At 44.2% G+C, this 18,941-nt stretch overlaps 2 protein-coding genes across 4 annotated transcripts; both read left to right on the forward strand.

The window, feature by feature from the left end:
• Positions 1–522: 522 nt before the first annotated feature.
• On the forward strand, positions 523–2,455 carry LOC136493197 (large ribosomal subunit protein uL23-like). 3 transcript variants are annotated; one of them, XM_066489255.1, is made up of 4 exons: positions 523–609; positions 1,250–1,287; positions 1,798–2,158; positions 2,238–2,455. In XM_066489255.1, exons 2-4 carry the CDS (start codon positions 1,275–1,277, stop codon positions 2,320–2,322), a joined length of 459 nt encoding a protein of 152 aa, XP_066345352.1. In that variant the 5' UTR covers positions 523–609; positions 1,250–1,274; the 3' UTR covers positions 2,323–2,455. The 3 variants fall into 3 exon arrangements, with proteins under 3 accessions (XP_066345352.1, XP_066345351.1, XP_066345350.1); XM_066489254.1 differs by having other exon boundaries at positions 537–614; XM_066489253.1 differs by lacking the exon at positions 523–609 and adding an exon at positions 1,088–1,134.
• A 12,591-nt stretch (positions 2,456–15,046) lies between these two features.
• Positions 15,047–18,658, forward strand: LOC136493198 (magnesium transporter MRS2-C-like). The gene is made up of 5 exons (XM_066489257.1): positions 15,047–15,775; positions 16,349–16,477; positions 16,571–16,912; positions 17,003–17,050; positions 18,160–18,658. Exons 1-5 carry the CDS (start codon positions 15,131–15,133, stop codon positions 18,388–18,390), a joined length of 1,395 nt encoding a protein of 464 aa, XP_066345354.1. The 5' UTR covers positions 15,047–15,130; the 3' UTR covers positions 18,391–18,658.
• Positions 18,659–18,941: the final 283 nt, after the last annotated feature.

Consider the following 18,941-nt stretch of genomic DNA (forward strand, 5'->3'; position numbering starts at 1 on the left):
GTCACTCATATTGCAATTTAGTGCGCCCCAAGCTTGCCTGTCGACTCTGGCCTCTGGGAAGCTCCTCCCGTCTGTACCAGGTTTCTGCGTGAGCTGAACCGCGCGCCCCGACGCTGCACCTGGCGATGGGGCTGTCGCTCTACATGACTTCATCTCCAGCTCGGCCGCTTCCTACCCCTACTCTGTGCTGGGTCAGTGGGTCTTCATACACAATGCTATAATCATGCGCTTCGCCGGGTCTGATCTCCGGCCACCTGAGCTGTCTGTCTCCATGTAGGTGAGCCTGCGTTTACCGCCGTCCTCGCTCGTTGAACCCCAGAAGGCAGAGGACGACATGCCGCGCCCTTGCTGTCCGTCAAGTGCCCGCGGGCGCGTAGCCGAACCGATGCGACCGTTCGCCCGTTTCAAATCTAAGTGGGCCGGTCCATATACAGCCCATCCAACAGACGGTATCACGATCCGGCGCGCATTCCTCGTTCAGCCCATTAGGCCCACCTATCCCATGGGAGTGAGTCACTCGGGTCCATTCTATAAAGCCTCTGCCCGGGGGCTAGGGTTTCCTCCCAGCCGTCATCGCTTCGCGTCCGCCTCAGCCCGCCGCCAGGAGAGGTAAGGTAAGCCACCCGCCGCCGCCGCCGCCGCCCTACTCCTCCCGCCACATCTCTTCACGGTCCGGCCGTCGTGCTTTTAGCCTTCCGAATCGGATGCACTTGTTTGTTGGGTAGCCAGCTCGGTCGCTTCGTGGAAGAGCCCGGATCTGCTCTCTACGCGCTTGTTATCGAGAGGTCTTTCGGCGGGAGTTGGCTCGCGAGGTGTAGCTCGCGAGTCAAGGTCTCTTCGCCTTGTAGATTTTGTGTATCTGCTCGTATCGGTAGCTTTTGCTGTTAATTGTGAGAAGGTTCTGTGGGGAGTCTCTTTGACCTTAGTACGCTGATCCCATCGGTGTAATGATATGTAGTGATGCTATCTATGTTTCTAATATTCTTGCCATGGTTGATTTGGGGATGATGTTGATTTAGTAATGGTGTTTTTATGATTCTGTTTTTGGAGCTAACTTTGGGTTAACGCTAGACAGAGAACTGGGCTTTCGGTTAACGCTACACTGGGAACTGTTGCTAATCAGGAGCTATTCATGTAGAGCACAAAATCCTTTATGGTTCACTACAATAATACAATTTTCATGATTTTGTGTCTTCTCCTTTGCTTCTTCACCCCTCTGACATAATGGTCTTTCTTTCTCTGTTTCCAGGTCAGGAGAGTTTCAAGAAGCTGAAATGGCTCCTAAAGGTACACACCTAACATTGCATATTTCTATAGGTGCCATATATTTGATCAAGAAATGCCCTGTGTCAACCTTGAAATTGCTATAAGCTGAGTGCTCAGAGTCATGCATTTCATGTTTCGTTTGCTTGTGTGTCGCCATTGTTAAATTGTAGGTATTAGTGGGTATTCGTTCATTTAGCACTCAGATGTAACCACTACCTGTTTGTTTTACTCAATGCCTTGCCCAGAACATGTGAATCATCTCAAAAGGGGGCGGGGGGCGGGCGGGGGTATAGAATTAGCTAACTGTAATTACCGCTTTGTCTCCTGAATACAGATAGGATCTCTAATGCAATGATGTCAATACTGTGTACAAAGCTTTTCTATTTTTGCGCACATCGCCATGCATGAAATTCATGAACCTGTATGCGTGACTGTACTGTATAGAATTAGCAGCTTTTCTATTTCTATTTGATAGGCTACTGTACTGTATGCATGACCTGACTATTTTATCTAACTGTGTGGTTTGATTAGCTGCTCCTGCCAAGAAGGGTGATGCCAAGACCCAGGCCTTGAAGGTTGCCAAGGCTGTGAAGTCTGGGTCTGCCAAAAAGAAGACCAAGAAGATCCGCACGTCCGTTACATTTCACCGCCCCAAGACCCTGAAGAAGGCTAGGGACCCGAAGTACCCAAGAATCAGCACTACTGGAAGGAACAAGCTTGATCAGTACCAAATCCTCAAGTACCCCCTCACCACAGAATCAGCGATGAAGAAGATTGAAGATAACAACACTTTGGTCTTCATTGTCGACCTCAAGGCAGACAAGAAGAAGATCAAGGCCGCTGTCAAGAAGATGTATGACATTCAGGCAAAGAAGGTCAACACCCTGATCAGGTTAGCACTCGCTCCAGTTCTAGTTTTTCTGCGTATTTTTTTATGCTGTGCAACTTTTTGAGTTATTGTTTTTGTGCAGGCCTGATGGCAAGAAGAAGGCTTACGTGAAGCTGACGCCCGACTATGATGCTCTTGATGTGGCCAACAAAATCGGCATCATCTAAGTTACTGCATTAGGCATCTGTGTCCTAGTTCTATGTGAAACCAGAGTTTTTGTAGCTATGGCTCAGTGGCTCCATTATCATGTCTTGACGCAGACTTATGAATTTGATGTCATCCAAGTGACTGGTTGCGCTAGTTTGAGCTCTGCACTTCATATACTTGGATACCATCAGTTTTTATTATGGCTAGTTTGAGCTCTGCACTTCGTATACTTGGATACCATCAGTTTTTATTATGGCCCCGTTCGCGTGTTCTTAAACCTGGCTTATCCGCTTCTTTTTTTATCCGGAACAGTGTTTTCCCCTCACAAATTTCTCCAGATTTTTTCAGAACTCCTCCAGTTTTTATTATGTCGCCAGTAATATTGTTTCTCATATTGGGTTGGTTTTTGCAACTAAGTCGGGTTGGTTTTTGCAACTAAGTCTTGCTCTGAGCCTGCGACAAAATATCTGTTTCCAGTATAATGGCATCTGTTGCTGGAACATGCATGATGCGGGGTGCTAATGCCAAACAGACCATCACTGTTTTATTGCTATCGATGCCAAGTGCCGGTTTCGTGTGCAAATTGAAACAGGCTGGCGTCCACACCAGCCACCCGGACACGTTCTCACCGTTTCTCGCGCGCCACGCTCACAACCAAGAAAACAGCGACGCTCCCGGACTTGTTGGTCCTGAGCCGTGAAGGCGGATACCAGGTCCTGATAGGGACGTAATTTTGCAAATAATTAAGGGAATTGCTGAGGCCCGGACATATGATGGGATAGGAAGGATTTCAGCGGAGGATACCGAATGGCCAGTGGAAACACGCCGCATTCTCATCGTATCGCTGGAGTCCTTCCCTGTTTGTCTCGTCCCGCCACGCACATATACTCCGCCCTCGTCTGTCTCGTCCCACGCCCGCCGCTCCTTCCCTCTAACCCCCTCCTCCCTCTCTGCGGGGGAGGGACTCGGGAGCCGGGATAAGGACGAGCATGCCCCGTCCACAGGACTTCAGGCATGTCGCGCGCCCCATCTGCTGGCCACCGGTCGCCGCGTCCTTCCCCCGATGGTCCGGCCGTGTCCTAAGGACTCTCTGAACATACCTCTAAAACATGAAACATTTGCAATATGAAACGCTTGAATGCAACATACGTCCGAAGCAGATAAAACATTTAGAACATGCGCTTGCAACATATGTGTAAACACATATGCAACATCTAGATAAAACACTTGCAACTTACAACATGAAAATACTTATTGCAACATAAAGACAAACAACTGAAACATTTCGAACACTCTTTGCAACAAATGTGTGAAACATATACAACATCCAAATAAGCACACTTGCAACATACGTATGAAAAAGCAGGTGAAACATTTGGAACATCATGATCTATTTTTGCAACATGTGCAACATCATGATCTATTTTTGTAACATCCATATGAAACACTTGCAATATACCTCTGAAACATCTTAAATAATTAAAACATACTCTTATAACATGCGCTTTCAACGTAGTGTTCGCTGGAGGCAGCAGCCTGGCTGCGGGGCGGCAACAGTGGCTGCACGTTGCGCAAGGGAGGCATCGGCCGCACAAGCGGCGAGGAGGCCGCAGGCGCGCAACTTGTAGAGGGCAGCAGCGCGCCGCACCTGATAGGGCCAGCGGTCTGAAAGCTCTAGTTTGGTTTTGGTTAATTGATGAAACCCTAAGTGCTAACCTAGTTTATCAAGATGATTATGAGATAGGTAGCACTACTCCAAGTGATGAAGCAATGGCGAAGATCATGACAATGGTGATGGCATGGTGATGGTCAAATGCTTAAACTTGGAAAAGAAGAAAGAAAAAAACAAAAGGCTCAAGGCAAAGGTATAAAATATATGAACCATTTTATTTTAGTGATCAAGACACTTAGTGAGTGTGATCACATTTAGGATAGATAGCCGTACTATTAAGAGGAGTGAAACTCGTATCGGAATACGGTTATCAAAGTGCCACTAGATGCTCTAACTCATTGCATATGCATTTAGGATCTAGTGGAGTGCTGACACCCTTGAAGATGTTTGTGAAAATACGCTAACACATGTGCATAAGGTGATACACTTGGTGGTTAGCACATTTGATCAAGGGTGAAGAAGTTAGAGGTGAAATGGAGTTGGTCACAATGATGCTGGCGTCGGTCTACTGACCGGACGCTGGGTCACTCAGCGACCGGACGCTGAAAGGCTACGTCCGGTCGAGCTGTTAGTCGGCACAATACCTAGAGTATTGCACTGGACGCTGGTCTATGTCCGGTCAAGGTGGACCGGACATGTCCGGTCGAAGAAATACGCCTCGGGGAGCTTACTGAAAATGACCGGACACTGGGGCTTCAACGTCCGGTTAGTTTTGCCGGAGCGTCCGGTCAGCTTCGTAGCCGTCGAAATCTGACGAACAGCGTTTAAAGCTAGTGACGCGTGGCGTCCATCGGGCGACCGGACGCTGAGGACCAACGTCCGGTCAGTTCGGCCGGAGCGTCCGGTCAACCCGCAGTGTGCCCAGTGAAGGGGTACAACGGCTCTATTTCGTGGGGGCTTCTATTTAAGCCCCATGGCCAGCTCAAGCTCACTCTCTTGCACATTTTCATTGACATAGCAACCTTGTGAGCTTAGCCAAAGTTGTCCCACTCATTTCCATCATTGATTCATCATCTTTGTGAGATTGAGAGAGAATTCAAGTGCATTGCTTGAGTGGTTGCATCTAGAGGCACTTGGTATTCGTGTTGCGCTGCGGATTTCACTTGTTACTCTTGGTGGTTGCCACCACCTAGACGGCTCGGTGCAGCGGTGGAGGATCGGTACGAGTTGGTGATTGTTCGTGGCCGTCTCCGATGATTGTGAGGGGAGTTGTACCTTCCTCGACGGAGCGCCAAAAGATAACTCTAGTAAATTGCTCGGGTCATTGAGTTACCTCACTTGTGGGTCGGTTCTTACGGTGTCCTATCGTGTGGATGAGGTTTGTGAAACACCTCTTAGACACCGAACCACCAAGTATTGGTCGACACAACGGGGACGTAGCGTGTTGGCAAGCACGTGAACCTCGGGAGAAAATCAATTGTCTCTTATCTTTGGCATTCTCCCGGTGATTGGCTATATATTCATCTTGTGATTGGTTCATCCCCCTACACATCGGTATAATCACCCTACTCACTTATTACATTCTTGCAAACTAGTTGATACAAGTTCTTTAGTGTAATTAGAATTGAGAGCTTGCTTTATTATTTACATTCATCTAGTTGAGTTCTTTAGAGTAGCAAAATTGAGAGCTCTTAGTGAGTAATTACATAGCAAGTTTGTATGTCTAAGTAATCATTGCAACTAGAATTATTGGATAGGTAGCTTGCAACCCTTGTAGAGCTAGAGCAAGTTTGCATTATGCTATTTGTCATACTAATCAAATTGCTCTAGTTGATTTGTAGATTTTTAAATAGGCTATTCACCCCTCCTCTAGCCATATTAGGACCTTTCAAGTGGTATCAGAGCAGTGGTCACCGTTTGATTGAAGGCTTAACAACCTTGGTGTCAAATTATGGCTCAAGTTATGTTCAACCATGTGGGGGGCAAACCACCATTCTTTGATAGCACATGCTATGATTATTGGAAGAGAAAGATAAGGATGTATCTTGGTTCAATCAATGATCAAGTATGTGAAGTGACCGAGAATGACTATGCTATCATTGATCCCGATGATCCAACCAACCAAGATAAGATCAACAAGCAATGCAATACAATGGCTCTCAACACTATATACAATGCCATTGATTCCAAGGTGTTTGAGCAAATCAAGGATTATGAAAGAGCAAATGAGGTGTGGAAGAGATTGGAGGAAACATATGAGGGCACACCAGCGGTGAAGAGTGCCAAGTTATACATCCTTAAGGACAAGTTGACAAGTTTCAAGATGAAGGATGATGAGAGCATTCCGGAGATGTTCCATCGGCTACAAGTAATTGTTAATGACTTGAAGGCTTTGGGAGAAAAGATTAAGGATGATGATGTCTCCCATTGATTCTTGATATGCTTACCTCCAAGATTTGAGATGTTGAGATTGCTCATCATAAGAGGAGGATTGAAGGATATTACCCCCAACCAAGTACTAGGTGATGTCATGACACAAGAGACATACCGTGTGGAAAAGGAGGGGGATGACAAGGATGATAAGAAGGAAGAAGAAGACAAGAAGAAGAAAAGCATAGCATTCAAGGCTAGCTCATCATCATCAAAGAACAAGGGCAAGTCCAAGAAAGAATCAAGTGATGATGATGATCTTAGTGATATTGATGATGATGCTATGGCTCTCTTTGTGCACAAGATGGGAAAATTCATGAAGAAGAAGGGCTATGGTGCAAGAAAGAGAAGAGATCACACCAAGAAGAAAGAGTATGTGAGAAGATGCTACAATTGCAAAAGCCCTGATCATGTAGTAGCAAATTGTCCATACAATAGTAACAATGATGAGGATGAGAAGAAGAAGCACAAGGAGGATAAGAAAGAAAAGAAGGAGAAGAAGGAGAAGAAGGAGAAGAGAATGACCTTCCAAAAGAATAAGAAGGGTGGAGGCTATGTGGTCACATAGGATAGTGATGGCTCTTCAGATAGTGAGAGCTATAGGGATGATGACAAGAAATCTATCAAGAGAGCACTAGCAAGCATCGCCATCAACAATAAGCCCTCCATCTTCGACACTCCATCGACATGCCTCATGGCAAAACCTACCAAGGTAAAATATGATGTGAGTGATGATGATGAATGTGAAAGTGATGCTTGTAGGAGTGATGATGATGATGAGGAGTACTCCAAGGAGGAGCTCATGGACATGTATGAGCAAGTGCATACTTGCTTTGAGATGAAGAGAAAGAAGTGCAAGGAATTGAACAAGAAAGTCAAATTTCTTGAGCAATCCCTTGATGAGCTCAATACCACTCATGAGAGGCTAATGGAAGCCCATGAGAAGCTTGGCAAAGCTCACTCTAAGCTTGAAAAGGCTCACTCCTCTCTCATTGAGTAAGTAAAGTGGAGGAAGCCAAGAAGGAGCAAGTGATCATAACATGTGATGTGGGACTAACATGTGATCTTATTGATAAATCTTTTCATGAATCCATTATTGTTGCTCCTACTAACACTTCTTGTAGCACAATCATTACTACTCCACCTATGAATGATACATCACTAATGGTGGAAAATGAGAACCTCAAGAAGAAGATAAATGAGCTCACTCGTGCCTTAGGCAATGCCTATGGTGGAGAAGCACACTTGCTAAAGTGCTTGGGTAGCCAAAGATTTTCTCTCAATAAAGAGGGATTAGGCTATATCCCCAAGAAAGGCGAGGCGGCCTTTGTCACTCCCAAAGCTAGCTTTATAAAGGGCAATGGTCGATTTTGCAATAGATGCAAGCAAGTTGGACATATAGAGCAAAATTGCAAGACTAATAAGAATAAGCTACCTAATGTATCCTCAATCAAATTTGATTCTTGTTACATGCTTTATAAGGGTGCTAATGGTGTGAAGGCTAAGTTCATTGGTACACCAATTGTGGGCCCAAAGAAGAAGGTCATTTGGGTACCAAAGACCTTGGTGACTAACCTACAAGGACCCAAACAAGTTTAGGTACCTAAAAAGAATTGATCTTATTTTGTAGGTAAATTATAAAGCCAGAGGAAGGCATTGAGTGCTTGATAGTGGGTGCACACAACACATGACCGATGATCCAAGAATATTCAATTCAATCAATGAAAGCAAGAGCAATGGGATTGATAGTATCACATTTGATGACAATGGCAAAGGCAAGGCCAAAGGGCTTGGTAAGATTGCAATATCCAATGACTTGAGCATTTCCAATGTGCTATTAGTAGAGAGCTTGAACTTCAACCTATTGTCGGTAGCTCAATTATGTGATCTTGGTTTCAAATGCATATTTGGTGTGGATGATGTAGAGATCATAAGTGTAGATGGCTCTAACTTGATATTCAAAAGATTTAGATATGAGAATCTATACTTGGTTGATTTCAATGCTAGAGAAGCTCAATTGACAACATGTTTGATCACTAAATCTAGCATGGGTTGGTTATGGCATAGAAGGCTTGGTCATGTTGGAATGAAACAATTAAACAAGTTAATCAAGCATGACTTAGTTAGAGGCTTGAAAGATATCACTTTTGAGAAAGATAAGCTATGTAGTGCATATCAAGCCGGAAAGCAAGTTGGTAATACACATCCTAAGAAGAGCATGATGAGCATATCTAAGGCATTTGAGTTGATGCACATGGACTTGTTTGGACCAACCACATACAGTAGAATTGGAGGAAATAAATATGGATTTGTAATTGTGGATGATTTCACTAGATACACATGGGTATTCTTTCTTGGTGATAAGAGTGATGTATTTGCAATATTTAAATCTTTTGTCAAGGGTATTCACAATGAGTTTGAAACAACAATCAAGAAAGTTAGAAGTGACAATGGAAGTGAGTTCAAGAACACTAGAATTGATGAGTTATGTGATGAATTTGGAATTAGACATCAATTCTTGGCTAAGTACACTCCTCAATCAAATGGGCTAGTTGAAAGAAAGAATAGAACCTTGATTGATATGGCAAGATCAATGTTGAGTGAGTACAATATGAGTCATTCATTTTGGGCCAAAGCAATCAACACGGCTTGCTACTATAGCAACCAACTCTATTGTCACCTCATGATGGAGAAAACACCTTATGACCTATTAAATGTAAGAAAGCCCAACATAGCATACTTTTGGGTTTTTGGTTGTAAATGCTATATATTGAAGAAAGGCACTAGATTAAGCAAGTTTGAAAAGAAATGTGATGAAGGTTTCTTGCTTGGTTACTCTACTACTAGCAAGGCTTATAGAGTTTAGAATTTGGCTAGTGGTATTCTTGAGGAGGTTCATGATGTGGAGTTTGATGAAACAAATGGTTCCTAAGAGGAAGATGAGAATCTAGATAATGTAAGAGGCACTCAATTGATCAATACAATGAAAAACATGGACATTGGTGAGTTAAGGCCTAGAGAGGTGATTGATGTTGAAGATGACAAGAATCAAGTGCTCTCTAACTCAAATGTGCAAGCTAGTGATTCTCATGATCAAATCCAAGCAAGCACTAGTAATGGCAATGTGCAAGATCAACAAATGGCTAGTTCATCATCTCAACCAAGTGATCAATCAAATGTTAGCAATCAAGTGCAAGTGCTTCAACCAACCAATATTGCAAGAGATCATCCATTAGATACTATCATTGGTGATATTTCAAGAGGTGTGCAAACAAGATCAAGATTGGCTTCATTTTGTGAGTATTTCTTATTTGTGTCATCCATTGAACCTAAGAAGATAGATGAAGCTTTGAGAGATGTTGATTGGATCAATGCTATGCATGAAGAGCTAAACAACTTCACAAGAAACCAAGTATGAGATTTAGTTGAGAGGCCTAAGGATCATAATATGATTGGAACCAAGTGGGTCTTTCGGAACAAGCAAGATTAAGATGTGATAGTAATAAGGAACAAAGCAAGATTAGTGGCTCAAGGTTACACTCAAGTTAAAGGTCTTGACTTTGGAGAAACATATGCTCCGGTTACAAGATTGGAAGCAATTAGGATCTTGCTAGCTTATGCTTGTGCCCACAATATCAAGTTGTATCAAATGGATGTGAAAAACACATTTATCAATGGGTACATCAACGAGCTTGTGTATGTTGAGCAACCTCCCAGTTTTGAAGATGAGAAGAAACCCAACCATGTCTATAAGTTGAGAAAGGCTTTGTATGGATTGAAACAAGCACCTAGAGCATGGTATGAGAGATTGAGGGATTTTCTACTCTCTAAGGGATTCAAGATGGGAAAGGTTGACACCACTCTCTTCACCAAGAAGCTTGGGAATGACTTATTTATAATGCAAATCTATGTTGATGATATCATCTTTAGATCAACAAATCAAGAATTTTGTAAGGAGTTTGGTAAGATGATGGCAAGTGAGTTTGAGATGTCTATGATTGGAGAACTTAGTTACTTCCTTGGTCTTCAAATCAAACAAATGAAGAATGGCACATTTGTGAGTCAAGGCAAGTATATCAAGGACATGCTCAAGAAGTTTGGAATGGATGATGCTAAAACTATTAGTACACCAATGGGGACAAGTGGAAGCTTGGATAATGATGCTAGTGGCAACATGGTAGATCAAAAGATGTATCGGTCCGTGATTGGAAGTCTACTCTATGTGACCGCATCAAGGCTAGATGTGATGTTTAGTGTATGCATGTGTGCTAGATTTCAAGCCTCGCCAAGAGAAAGTCATTTGAAGGCAACTAAGAGAATATTGAGGTACTTGAAGCATATACAACATGTTGGATTATGGTATCCCAAAGGAGCAAGATTTGAGTTGATTGGATATTCGGACTCTGATTATGCGGGATGCAAAGTTGAGAGAAAGAGCACATCGGGCACATGTCAACTATTGGGAAGATCACTTGTGTCTTGGTCATCAAAGAAGCAAAATAGTATAGCACTTTCAACCGCCGAAGTGGAGTACATTTCGGTCGGTAGTTGTTGTGCTCAATTATTTTAGATGAAGGCTACTTTGAGTGACTTTGGAATCAAGTTCAAGCAAGTGCCATTGCTATGTGACAATGAAAGTGCCGTAAAGCTCACCAACAACTCGGTTCAACACTCAAGAACAAAGCATATAGATGTTCATCATCACTTCATAAGAGATCACCAACAAAAAGGGGACATTTGCATAGAGAGTGTGGGCATCGAAGATCAACTTGCCGACATATTCACCAAGCCACTTGATGAGAAGAGGTTTTACAAGCTAAGGAATGAATTGAACATACTTGACTTCTCAAATATGTGTTGATGCACCCCATTATATGACATGCCTCTCCTTCGAGCAATCCAAGATAAAAGTTGATTGACATGGCATACATCCTTGCTAAAGACATGATTAGTGCATCTAGACATATTTCACATTTGAATAGGCTCATTCATGAAAATCAAATGAATTTGATGCTTGTATGGTACCACTATTGCTTGTATGTTTGAAATGATCTAGTGGTAGCATATGACATGTTTATGGGTTTGCAAACCTAGTGTTTGATTTAGAAAATGAGCTATAAGTGTTTAACTCAACATGGTACAAGATAACCCTTATTTGAAGGTGTGAAGAAGCTTATCCTTGGATCAAACCGAGTTAAATATCTTTTGCAAGTAATCTAGGTTGAACCAAATTGGGAAAATGATCCTCATTTCACATGGTTTTACCCCAACATATCTATAATTTGAGGCTATCTTTTGTGCAAATTGTTGACATTAATAATCCTACCCTATATATACTTTAAGCCTTTGTGGTCATTGATGACAAAGGGAGAGAAATAGTGTACAAAGATAGTGAAACAAAGGGGGAGAGATAATATATGACAAAGAAAGAGGATCAATTAAAATTTTTGAGCATACAAATAGGGGGAGCAAGCTCATGAACTCATATGGTAAATTTGTATGTGCATTACATATGGTTGCTTGCATGGCATAAATTTTTAATATCCATGCTTGTGTGGTGTATGCTAGTTGTATGTTTGAATGTTGAAATGAACAACTAGCATGTATAGGCTAAAGTAACTAGACCTATGTTTGTTCTGTGGAAACTAGACCCTTATTTATAATATTGATCTCATGGGGTATTCTAGTTTTTGTGTATGTCTAGTTACTAATGGTGCTAAGGATGGTATAATGGTGCACTCCGATTGGTATCACGCTTCAAAGGTCCATCTCTTATACCTTAGCATCATTTGGTAGAAATTAACTCCTATATTTCCTATCTAAGCATATGTGCAAGCTTCAATCCAAACTCTTAGCACATATGTAGGGGGAGCAATTGCTATCATATGGAGTTCATGAAACTTGCCCATATCCTTTACACATGGTAAAAATGCTTGGGCAAGCAACATGAATTCAAATAAACTTTAATCCATATCTTTGTATAAGGGTTGTCATCAATTACCAAAAAGGGGGAGATTGAAAGCTCTAGTTTAGTTTTGGTTAATTGATGAAACCCTAAGTGCTAACCTAGTTTATCAAGATGATTATGAGATAGGTAGCACTACTCCAAGTGATGAAGCAATGGCGAAGATCATGACAATGGTGATGGCATAGTGATGGTCAAATGCTTAAACTTGGAAAAGAAGAAAGAGAAAAACAAAAGGCTCAAGGCAAAGGTATAAAATATAGGAGCTATTTTGTTTTAGTGATCAAGACACTTAGTGAGTGTGATCACATTTAGGATAGATAGCTATACTATTAAGAGGAGTGAAACTCATATCAGAATGCGGTTATCAAAGTGCCACTAGATGCTATAACTCATTGCATATGCATTTAGGATCTAGTGGAGTGCTGACACCCTTGAAGATGTTTGTGAAAATACGCTAACACATATGCACAAGGTGATACACTTGATGGTTGGCACATTTAATCAAGGGTGAAGAAGTTAGAGGTGAAATGGAGTTGGTTACAATGATGCTGGCGTCGGTCTACTGACCGGACGCTGGATCACTCAGCGACCGGACGCTGAAAGGCTGCATCCGGTCGAGCTATCAGTCGGCACAGTACCTAGAGTATTGCACCGGACGCTGGTCTATGTCCAGTCAAGGTAGACCGAACGCGTCCGATCGAAGAAATACGCCTCGGGGAGCTTACTAGAAATGACCGGACGCTGGGGCTTCAGCGTCTGGTCAGTTTTGCCGGAGCGTCCAGTCAGCTTCGTAGCCGTTGAAATATGACAAACATCATTTGAAGCTAGTGACGTGTGGCGTCCATCAGGCGACCGGACGCTGAGGACCAGCGTCCGGTCAGTTCGGTCGGAGCGTCCGGTCAGCCCGCAGTGTGCCCAGTGAAGGGGTACAACGGCTCTATTTCGTGGGGGCTTCTATTTAAGCCCCATGGCCGGCTCAAGCTCACTCTCTTGCACATTTTCATTGACATAGCAACCTGTGAGCTTAGCCAAAGTCCTCCCACCCATCTCCATCATTGATTCATTATCTTTGTAAGATTGGGAGAGAATCCAAGTACATTGCTTGAGTGATTGCATCTAGAGGCACTTGGTATTCATGTTGCGCTGTAGATTTCGCTTGTTACTCTTGGTGGTTGCCACCACCTAGATGGCTCGGTGCAGTGGTGGAGGATCGGCACGAGTTGGTGATTGTTTGTGGCCGTCTCCGGTGATTGTGAGGAGAGTTGTACCCTCCCCGGCAGAGCGCCGAAAGGTAACTCTAGTAAATTGCTCATGTCATTGAGTTACCTCACTTGTGGGTCGGTTCTTGCGGTGTCCTATCATGTGGACAAGGTTTGTGAAACACCTCTTAGACACCAAACCACCAAGTGTTGGTCGACACAACGGGAACGTAGCGTGTTAGCAAGCACGTGAACCTCGGGAGAAAATCGATTGTCTCTTGTCTTTGGCATTCTCCCGGTGATTGGCTATATATTCATCTTGTGATTGGTTCATCCCCTACACGTCGGTATAATCACCCTACTCACTTATTTACATTCTTGCAAACTAGTTGATATAAGTTCTTTAGTGTAATTAGAATTGAGAGCTTGCTTTATTATTTACATTTATCTAGTTGAGCTCTTTAGAGTAGCAAGATTGAGAGTTCTTAGTGAGTAATTACATAGCAAGTTTGTGTGCCTAAGTAATCATTGCAACTAAAATTGTTGGATAGGTGGCTTGCAACCCATGTAGAGCTAAAGCAAGTTTGCATTACGCTATTTGTTATACTAATCAAATTGCTCTAGTTAATTTGTAGATTTTTAAATAGGCTATTCACCCCTCCTCTAGCCATATTAGGACCTTTCACGGTCAAGCAACGCAATTCAGAGGCGGTCATGCGCTATGCCTAGCAAGGCCAGCCCCCGAGCTGTGCGCCTCGGAGGTGGCTGCGCTGCGCCTCGGAGGGCCAGCGGCCGTGCGCTCGGAGGCTGCAGGCGAGCGGATAAGAGCGATAGAAACAAGAATGAGTGGATAGGAATAAGTAGATGAACAATTTGTTTTTATAAAAGAAGGAGCATGTGTTCTTAAGCTGGCGTTGCGGCCTACCAGCAGAGCGTCCGGGCAGAGAGACGCCAGTTCATAGCCGAATAGTTAACGTTTATATGCATTTTAGTTTTTATTTATTGTATTTTCAATTACAAATTAGACAACTTCGATGCTCTATTAATTGAAAGAAGGGAAATATTGTCATTTGGTCTTTTGGCCCAAATATGTTGGGCTAGGCCTGGCTCGGCTCTACCGTTTTACACCAACCCAAGGCTCCGTTCGGCTCGCTGAAATTTGGCTGAAAAATACTGTTCTGACTAAATTGTTGTGGGAGAAAAACACAGTTCTAGCTGAAAAAACAAGCCGAACAAGCCAGTTTATGGGTACGCCGAACGGGGCCAAAATTGGAGACACAATCATTCTCAAAAAAATTGGAGACACAATCCTCCTCATTATTTATTTTTCTCTGAAAGGCCGATACACATTTCAGACCAGAGAAAAAAATACGTACGTAAAACTAAAATTCAATTAGGGCTCGCGGTGCTATCACGGTGCCCAATCGATCGGCAACAGGTGCATCGAGATTCAAGCCAAACCGACCCCGCCCAGCATGACAGAGATACAACCGGTGTATAGCAGCCAGCAGCCAGCAGCCAGCAGCCCCCCGGATTCTACCAAGAGGCCTCTTCTACCAACCCCAGTCCCCGGTGTCCGGGGAGATCCATGATCCCATCCTTTCCCTCCACTGCTCCACATGCTCGGCGCCTTCCTTGACACATCACTACCGCCCCAGCCCCCAGCGCAGCCGCGGACGCCTGCCCCCGCCACCGCCACCGCCAGCGCCATGGACCACGACCACCTCAAGGACCGCCTCCTCCTCCCGTCCTCCCGCGCCGCGGCGACGAACGGACCCCACCACCGCCGCGCCACGCCCGCGCCGGGCACTGGCGCTGGAGGCCCACCATGTGGCGGCGGAGCCGGCGGCGTGTCCATCGACGTCAACGGCCTGAAGCGGCGCGGCGGCGAGAGGCGCTCGTGGGTGCGCGTGGACGCGGGGACGGGCGCCGCGGAGGCGGTCGAGGTCGCCAAGCCGGCGCTGATGCGGCGGCTGGACCTGCCCGCGCGGGACCTCCGCCTCCTCGACCCGCTCTTCGTCTACCCGTCCGCCATCCTCGGCCGCGAGCGCGCCGTCGTCTGCAACCTCGAGCGGCTGCGGTGCATCATCACCGCTGACGAGGCGCTCGTCCTGCGCGAACCCGACGCCGCAGCGGAGGAGGCGGTGCGGAGGTACGTCGACGAGCTGCAGCGACGCCTCGTCGACCGCGCCGACGACCTGCCTTTCGAGTTCATCGCGCTGGAGGTCGCGCTCGAGGCCGCTTGCTCCTTCCTGGACTCGCAGGTGCCAGTGCCACTCTTATTATCGGGATCAGTTTCCTTTTGGGTCCTAGTGGAGAGCTCCGATTCGCATTGCCTCCTTCACGTCTCTGCTAATGACACTGCACGATGAGCTTGATTGGCTTTCATCTCGAAGTGAGCTGTGAGCCTGGGACCAGTCGAGCACTCGAGCCCACTTAGTACTTTGAACCCTCTCACTGGGCTACTGTATATGTCTGATAAGCACTGTCAGTCTGCTACCATGTCCGGTTTTCTAATTAGCCTTGTCGATTATCAAATAGCCAAATTAGTAATGTTTTTTTTTCAGTAGTGAAGTAACTGAAGTTTGGTGCACCTTGTGTCAGCTGTTAGTTTCAGTGTTTCTTGATCTATTGTTCATTTGTCTGATCCCTGCATCTCAGATTGCTTACCAGTTAGCACCACCAAATTTTACTAATAATGAAACTGTCTTAACATATTTACAGTGAACTTACCCATACTGTATTATCAGCTTGCGTACTTTTAGTTATGTCCAATGTTACTGATAATGATTTGGTGGATCATTAGTAAAAATAAAGTGATTGCACATTTTTTTCAGGCTATTGAATTAGAGGCTGAAGCTTACCCATTACTAGATGAGCTGACAGCAAAAATTAGTACCCTCAACTTGGAACGAGTTCGACGCCTAAAGAGCAAGCTGGTTGCATTGACAAGGAGAGTCCAGAAGGTAAAAGGATGGTCATACATAATGATGCTTTTGCTTGCTGTGACGCCTTAACAACTTTTTTTTTCAATATTCCTATCCATTTTTTCACTTAAGGTCAGAGATGAGATAGAGCAGCTGATGGATGACGATGGTGATATGGCTGAAATGTATCTCACTGAGAAGAAGATGAGGATGGAAGCATCAATGTTAGATGACGAGGACCTTCAGGGAATTGGCAATAGTCATAATGGGTTTGATTCATCTCTGTCAGCTCCAGTTTCACCAGTTTCCACACACCCTGCAACTCGGAGGCTTGAGAAGGAATTCAGTTTTGCCAGAAGCAGGCACAGCAGCTTCAAGAGCTCAGATAGCAGCCAGTACAATATAGACGAACTGGAAATGTTGTTGGAGGCCTACTTTGTTGTTATCGACTACACCCTCAGCAAGTTGACTTCGGTATAAATTCTGAATTGTGTATATGTTAGCATTGTTTCTATTTTACAGATTATTGTGACTGACAATTTTGCTACTCACACATTTTTTCAGTTAAAAGAGTATATTGATGATACAGAAGACTTCATCAACATACAGCTGGTAATTCACCCGTAAAATCAATTAAATTCCCACTATGTAGATGCAGGAATTTGCTTGTTGCGCAGCAAAGCTGCAAAGTTAGGAGTTGTCTGTAGCTACTCCTGAACGACAGTGTGAAAGCACGTAGATGATTATTCATCTCTTAATGTTTAGTTGGCATGGAAGTTTGGATAGCATAACTAAACAAGATTGAATGCTGCCATTTGTTTTTTTAGAATAGCATGATAAGTTAGCATGGAAATGTTAGGCGCACTACTTAGCAAGGTTGAATGCTCCTTTTTGTTTTGAGAATGACATCTTAAGTTAGCTTGGAAATGTTAGGCACACTACTTAGTGAGGTTGAATGATCCTTTGGATTTGTGAGTATAGCGTGCCAACTTTCGATAATATGATGCGGACAGTAGCCTGAGCTTCAGTTGAGCTGCAGCATTGTGCAAATGAACTTAATGTTGGCATAGAGAGGCTTTAGGTATGCTCTAAGTTGGCTTGCATATCAGATGCCTGCAGGAGGCTGCTGGCCTTCAACTGAATATCTTCCATATTGCTGTATTCATGTGGATTTTCAGATTTCTGTGTGACAAAAATCTTTCCCTTTTGACCACCTTATGAAGTCGACAGCCAGTAGCCATTGTTTTTCACAGTTTACATTTAAACCTAGTGGCCATTAGAACCGACTCATATGATGGCATTCAGGCACTAGTTTCAATTGTAGAATCCAATTCCAATGCAGTGGACTATATAATTAAGATGGGGCTTATAGAAGTAATAACTTGAAAAGCTTGCCTATGCTAAACATTAAACGCATCTGGAACCCTGCAATGACTTTGTACAGAACAACATACTAATCTTGGTTAATAAGCAGTAACAGTGACTGGTGCTGGCCAACAAATTTCAACCATCTTTCATTCTACACTATTCCGGGGGTTAGGATAGTAGGCTGGAAAGATTCGATGACACCTTTCCGTGAACGAGTGAGATGCGGGCGCGTTCGGCTGGTTGAGAAACCAGCCGGATTTCACTATGCATTTTCTCTGGCCTATTTCTGTTACAACTTGTGCCCCCAATCCTTTATATAAAAAGAAAGATGCTCACAAATGCTGCTGTTGCAGGATAACGTCCGGAACCAACTGATCCAATTCGAGCTGCTCCTGACCACGGCCACATTCGTGGTGGCCATCTTCGGGGTGGTCTCGGGGGTTTTCGGCATGAACTTCGAGGTCCCTCTTTTCTCGGTGCCCCACGCGTTCGAGTGGACACTTGCCATAACGGGCGTCTGCGGCGCCGTCATATTCTGCTGCTTCCTCTGGTACTTCAAGAAGAGGAGGTTTTTCCCCTTGTAGGTGAAAGCTTTTCAATCGCCCGGTCCAGAGTCCAGACAGCAGCGTATGTAAATCGGTTACGGCAATTGTACATGCATTTTTCTCGAAAATGCGCCGTGATAGAGCCGCGGTGTCTGTACACGTGAGCTTTTCTCCTTTTAAGCTTACGGCGCTGAGCCTCTGATCGTGTAGCTTCACCGTGTCTACTGTACACTTTTATTATTGTTGCTGGGTGTACTGCATGTAACACTGTTCCGCCCTGGAAGAGGAAAAGAGCGCAGCTGTTCTCTCTGCCTTCGCAGTGCTGTGGTGAGTACAGGAAGCCTTATGCTCCAGTGCTACCAGGAGCTTTGCCTTCACGTGATCACGACAAGAGAGCAATAGCGACGCGTGATTGCAGGTACTGGTAGCAGTTGTAAACTTGGCTCCTGATCACTTAGCTGAAAAAATAAATTAAAATATTATTTCGACTGATTTATTGAGAGAAAAAAATACTGTTTCAACTAAAAAATAAGTTGAAAAAAACAAATTATAAAAGAAGCGATCAGAGCATTGAGCTGCAACTGCAACCG

Source organism: Miscanthus floridulus, chromosome 11 (assembly GCF_019320115.1).
Source record: "Miscanthus floridulus cultivar M001 chromosome 11, ASM1932011v1, whole genome shotgun sequence".
Classification (NCBI taxonomy): domain Eukaryota; kingdom Viridiplantae; phylum Streptophyta; class Magnoliopsida; order Poales; family Poaceae; genus Miscanthus; species Miscanthus floridulus.

Coding starts and splice junctions, on each gene's coding strand:
- LOC136493197 (XM_066489253.1), top strand. Junction 1,288..1,797: donor AGCTGAAATGGCTCCTAAAG/GTACACACCTAA, acceptor TGGTTTGATTAG/CTGCTCCTGCCAAGAAGGGT. Junction 2,159..2,237: donor AAGGTCAACACCCTGATCAG/GTTAGCACTCGC, acceptor GTTTTTGTGCAG/GCCTGATGGCAAGAAGAAGG.
- LOC136493198 (XM_066489257.1), top strand. CDS start 15,131: ATGCTCGGCGCCTTCCTTGACACATCACTACCGCCCCAGCCCCCAGCG. Junction 16,913..17,002: donor CCCTCAGCAAGTTGACTTCG/GTATAAATTCTG, acceptor ACATTTTTTCAG/TTAAAAGAGTATATTGATGA. Junction 17,051..18,159: donor ACTTCATCAACATACAGCTG/GTAATTCACCCG, acceptor CTGCTGTTGCAG/GATAACGTCCGGAACCAACT.